At 41.9% G+C, this 6,077-nt stretch overlaps 1 protein-coding gene across 2 annotated transcripts in view; it reads right to left on the bottom strand.

The window, feature by feature from the left end:
- Positions 1 to 621: 621 nt before the first annotated feature.
- The window catches only part of TRIM24 (tripartite motif containing 24), a 48,846-nt gene continuing 43,390 nt past the window's right edge, over positions 622 to 6,077 (bottom strand). For both annotated transcript variants that reach the window (XM_081878850.1, XM_081878851.1), the window contains exons 17-19: positions 4,686 to 4,760; positions 2,848 to 2,997; positions 622 to 1,357 (exon numbers count right to left, since the gene is read on the bottom strand). In XM_081878850.1, the coding sequence (XP_081734976.1) occupies positions 1,148 to 1,357; positions 2,848 to 2,997; positions 4,686 to 4,760 (435 nt within the window). In that variant the 3' untranslated portion in view covers positions 622 to 1,147. The remainder of the gene's footprint in view (positions 1,358 to 2,847; positions 2,998 to 4,685; positions 4,761 to 6,077) is intronic.

Genomic DNA, 6,077 nt, shown 5'->3' with positions numbered 1-6,077 from the left:
GTCTTGCGGTTTTTTCGTCTTGCGAAGCAAGCCCATTAGCGGCTTAGCGCTATTAGCGGCTTAGCGGATCAGCTGTTAAGCGGCTTAGCGGATCAGCTGTTAAGCGGCTTAGCGGATCAGCTGATAAGCGGCTTAGAAAAAGAGGGGGGAGGGAAAAAAACCCGCAGGAATTCGCAAGACATTTTCGCAAGCCCATAGGAAATTCGTTTTGCGAAGCACCTCCAAAACGGAAAACCCTTTCGTCTAGCGGGTTTTCCGTCTTGCGAGGCATTCGTCTTGCGGGGCACCACCGTAAATTTAAAGACATGATCTTCCTCTTTGTAATCATTCAGGAAAGCATCACACAGTATACTTTAATGAGTAAATCAGTATGATTCTAATGAAAAATTCCAAACCAGCTTATGGCAGCAGACCACACATTCTAATAAAAGCAGCAGAGGGAGGTTTCCTTCTAGCTCCCTCGGTAGGTGTAAAATAGGATAAACTATAAAGATGAAATTCAACCTTAATACTTCCATTGCTAGATTAATGTTTAGAAATACATGCAATGCTGGCCAGCAGGAAATTACAACCAATTGTATAAAATTTCTCTCCATATGAGCACAGCAAGACACTCAAAAGTCCATTTTCAAAGTACTTTAATTCATCTCCCCACTCCTTACATTTCAGAGCACAAGTAGCTCTCTGCGGGCAATGACAATTCCATTGTATCCTAGGCCAATATCTGAGCATGTGCTTTTCTCTTCTCAGTGGCTAACAGTTATGTACAGTACAAAGAACTGAGATTATGGCCAGCCACATGTCGTTGGTAAATTAATTTCTGGTAAGCTCACATTTTCCTGAAATCTACACATTAAATTTGTTTCTAACTTTAGTTTAATTTTTACAAATCCTTTCTAAATAAAAGATTTGAACAGTTGTCACTTTAGAGTGGTGGCAGAATGAATTCTAAAAACCAAGGGTAAATTTTATAGATTTTTTCTAATGTCTCCTACATGCCTCACTTCTTGGCAAATTTGTACCAAGGTAGGACTCCCAGTGAATGTCCAAATCTGTAGATGTCAACGTGCTCATAAAATGCCCTCACAAAAATGAATGTTGATAAATATTTATGGAAAAAAAATCTTTAGCAGTGCCTATATCCAGTTCATTTTACAAACTGGCGTTCTTCCCATTTGAGACGTTTTTTCCGTGGCTGTACAAAGTCATCATCAGAGTCATCTGTTGAGTTGGGACTATCTCTATCAGCACGGCAATAAGGCTGGGCAGGGAATTTTCTTTCTGGAAAAAGGTTCTTCAGCAGTTCCTCAAAATAAGCTTCCAGTTTCATGCCAGCATCAGCCACTTCTGAATCAGGCTGTTGGGGAAATTCAACATATCATAGGTTTTATATTTGCAGTCCCATATAAAAAAAATGGGTAAGTCAAACACCAAAGTAAATCAACTTGAACACACAAACATTACTGTCAGGGCTGCCTCTAGGTCCCAGCTCACAGAGGACCAACGCCAGGCTGATATTATGTACAAAAGTCTTTATTGAAGTATAGTTTCCATTTTAAAGCCAGAGCGTGCAACCCTACGTCTAGACTCTAGATCGGCGAAGTCCTATCTGAATCACTTCCCCTTCCGCACCAGTTTAAGATCCTAGCCCTGCTCCACCTTCTGCGCTGCTCTCTCCTCCTCTGGGTCCTCCTGCCCTCTGGGGCATTGCCCTTCCTGGACTCTTCCGACGCTGAGTCGCTTAGCTCCTCCCCTTGCCTCCGGCGTGCTTTAGGACCTGGTTCCCAATCCTCACTCTCTGCTGTCCCGCGCTCCTGTACATTTGAACTTGCTTCTCGCGCCAACCCAGTGACCTTTCTCCTAACCGTTACACTGCTTCTATCACTGCTTCCCTCTTCCGTGACACTGGCCGGATCTGACCTCCCCTCCGTTGTACGACTCTCCGAGGAAGGCGTGGTCAGCTCTGCCTCGTCTTCTCTCCCTGGTGGGGGAAGTACTGGTCCCGATGCCTGGGACCCTTCCCCCCACTCTGCTCTGGTGGGGAAGCTGGTCCTGATCTCCAACTACTACTCTGGGAGTCCCTGCTCCCCCCTTGCTCCTGGGGCGTTCCCCTTGGGACCCCCCTACCCCTGGCCACTGGCGCTCCCTTCTGTGAATCTTCCGATTCGCTGGAGAGGCTTATGGAATCCCTCGGACCACTGTCTCCTCCTACACTGCCCTCTGATTCCTCGCCCTCGCTCTCCATTTCCCATCTTCCCTGTGCCTCTGCTCCTGAGCCCCTGACAATTACTAATAATTTTAGTTGAATAAAATTCATCTTACTCAAACTAAAATTCAAGGACTCAATCAACACTTTAACAAATCAAAATACGATGTGACTGTGATACAGTTGACAGTAGCATTTGTAGTATAAAACTAGTATGCAACAATATGTTAGCACCTTAGTTAGCGCTTTGGTACTTTCTATCACTTCTTGGCTAAGAGAGAGTTTGTTCACACACAGTGACTTACAGCAGTAGAAGAGAGATCTAACAACCTTATCTCAGAGTACAATATTACTTCTGCTGAGTATTCCTCATTTCTCTCCCCCATGCAAATATTCTGTACTGTTCAATGTGTAAGGAAATTTATATGATTTAACTGTCACCTAGTATCATATCTCAACTCCAATGCAGGCCAGACACTGCTAAAGAAAGGGACCTATAATTATATTCTGCATATAAATTACCAGCTATGTGACTCTGCAAACTATTACAGAATCCACAGTTAGACTTTGGTAACAATGGTACCTTCCTAGAAACACACACACACACACACACACACACACACACTACAGTCTTTTCTGACCTCATTAAATTCAGCACAGTTTTGAAAGATCAGTCTGAAATCAGCTACAACATCTTCTGGTTTTGTGTACAATGGATGATGCAGTTGCAATCTATTTTTGATGGTTGACAAGTCCATTGGCTTCTTAATTATTTTGTAGTAGTCAGGCACCTAGAAAGAAATAGATGAATATTCTCAGTAATACATTAGCATACTTCTTGTGGCATTATCTGGGAAAGCGAACATCTACTGTGCAGATCTTAAGCAAATGACTCCTGCTATGAATGGAGAGAGCAATCTTTCTATCTTATTGAAAATAATTGGAGGGAATATATATACTGTAAACAGCAGTTATTGCAATGTCTCTAAAAGGCATATTATTCATCTAACATACACAAATTCTTAGATTCAATTTCCTATTTAAGATAGTGTCATAATGAAAATCTAGATAAGCTAACTGGAAATAAGTTTCCACAGAAACTGCATTTAGCAGCACATTGCAGGCTACAGTGGTGCCTCGCAAGACGAAAATAATCCGTTCCGCGAGTCTCTTCGTCTAGCGGTTTTTTCGTCTTGCGAAGCATCCCTATTAGCGGCTTAGCGGATTAGCGCTATTAGCGGCTTAGAAAAAGGGGGGGGAGGGAAAACACTCGCAAGACTCGTAAGACGTTTTCATATTGCGAAGCAAGCCCATAGGGAAATTCGTCTTGCGAAGCGCCTCAAAAAACGGAAAACCCTTTCGTCTAGCGGGTTTTTCGTTTTGCGAGACATTCGTCTTGCGGGGCACCACTGTATCTCTGTAAAATCACAGCAAAGCACAAACACATCCCCTATACCAGGAGAAATGTCAGAGAGCTGGGTTTCAATCTTTTATTATCTCTATTTTGGTCCCAGCACAGGATGTACAATGCTATTTATTGCTCTAGCACACTCCTAATACCTGCCTCAGAACAAGGTGGCTTATCTTTTGATCAATTTGCTGTTGCAACTGAGCCAATGACAGCATACGGATAATGGCTCCTATTTACACAGGACATCCTGCTCTAGTTCAATTGCATAGGAACTTCAAAGTAAGTGGAAGGTGTCTATGGAGTGCTTCGTTTTTATTGTGTAAACTAACCTAAACATTTTGAAACTGCCAAGCCTGCCTATTACTGGGCTGTTACAAATGCTGGAGCTCCACACACACATCTGTGCATGCAGCAGAAATTTGTCTCCCTCTCCTATTCCCCTCAAGCTCCTGGCATGCCCTCAAAATCAGATGCGGAGGATTGGGAGACCTTCTGGAGAATAGTTTTGGGAAACTTTCTTCGGGAGGATGGTGAAAGTTATGATGTGTAAATGTAATTATGCTCATGATTAGCATTAGATACAACCCACAGTATTTACAGATGGCATTCATTCATTGTTACTAATTAACTTTGGAAATGGAAATTTTTCTGCAGAAAAATAAAGTCTAGAAAAGGTTCCACCCTACATTTTTGGAAAGGGGTGCTCTCTTTTCCCTTTTATTACACTGCTTATGCATTGTTATGTATCTCTAAACACGCTGCATAGTAAAACACATAATGGATGGCTCTTGGTAGCATTTACTTCAATGACATGCAGTAACTAATAAAAAACTGCAAGAAGATCAGACACTGAACTACTGCATTAATAAATGTACTTCAATAAAAATTGCCAGTTAACAACTGTACTCAAATATGAGACTCAAATGGCATGCTGCTTTTACATCAGCATTTCGTCTCTCTCTGTTGAAATTATATACTGCATTGAAGCATGAATATAATATCTGACCAGTAATGAATGCCAACACAATCCTCACAGAATGTTAGCGGCAAATAAAATGACCATCATACCGTGGGAGGAACTGGATCTTGAAAAGCAAGGCTCATTTCGTGGCAGTAAAGGTACAGTAGTAATCTTTCACACTTCTGCACAACAGAAAAGATAAATGATTTCAGTTACACAGAGTACCACCTTGAAGAGCTAGAACAGCCACACTGCATTTTTCTGAGGCTACAGAAGACAGTGCTGAAATTCAGACATTGTGAGATCCACTCCCACCCTCCTAGTCAACTTTTCCTTCACTGAAGGAAAGTTTTGTTTCTGCACATCACCCTAGAATGTTCAGTTCACCATGAATTCATGAAAACATTGCATTCTGACTTGTTCTTAGTCTGACCTGTTCTTAGTGCTTGGTTGACCACATCTATGGATGAATGCCATATATTAATCACCGAGTAATTGTTTAAGTCTTGCTATATCAATCACAAGGAGGCTTTCACGCCTGTCCAATTCTGTGTTCCCTTTCCCACCCTTTAATCTATTGATGATTAATGTCTATATGTAACCTTTACTTTGTACTTGTGTTAACCAATCAGCAACAAGCACATATGTGGCAATGCTGTAATATTCAATAAAAGAGACTCCCCGAGACGTGCTCGGGAGATGCCTCCCATATGACACCCACCACTCGTCTGTTGTTTATTTCAACCCAACACTTCACTGGCCTTTTTTGCCACCAGTACATAATTTTCAAGATGTACTGACAAAATGGACTGCAGACACAGTTTGCAGGAACTCAAGAGGAAAAATTGTGGTGGCTTCACTCTTCCCCTGGTCCTGTTGCTGCTGTGTTATCCAGAGTGAATCCATGGTTTGAGTTAGCATTATGTCTGAAAAACAGGATCATGGTTTGTCTTCCACAGAGAAACCACAAGTGGAAAGCCAAGAACAAACTTGGCTACAGCTCATGATTTGTCCCTAGGGGAGGTAAGATATGAGCTTCGGGTTGGTACATTAAGTCAAACCATATCTTAGCACTACATAGTATAGCAGGAACAGGACAGGAGGGCTGTGATTTTTCCTCTGAATACATGCAGGCTCATCTGTTCATGCTTAGTGAGGCTATTTGTTCATGCTACTACATATACCTCAAAGAATAGTTCTGCTAATTAATTAGCGTGCTTCCTAAAATTACAAAGAAAATGTGGGCATAACAACTCAAATACTCCACACCTGACACACATTTACTTGATCTTCAAACCACTTTCGAAGTAAAGGAAACTCAGGAGTAAAAACCTGCCTGAGGATCAAACTGCTCTGATTTCAAGTGAGGTTTAAACTCAAGAAGCAGCATCATGGGTCTCATTTGTCCACACCTTCCTGTTTGCAAGAGTGAAGTGTTAATATGTGTTCAGTAAGATACTACAAACTTCTGGTATCGAAAAGGCCATGACCAGAGCAGA

Source organism: Podarcis erhardii, assembly GCF_964252035.2.
Source record: "Podarcis erhardii genome assembly, chromosome: 10".
In the NCBI taxonomy this organism is placed as follows: Eukaryota; Metazoa; Chordata; class Lepidosauria; order Squamata; family Lacertidae; genus Podarcis; species Podarcis erhardii.
Note: the sequence above shows the minus strand (reverse complement) of the source record. Positions and strands in the feature narration are given on the sequence as shown.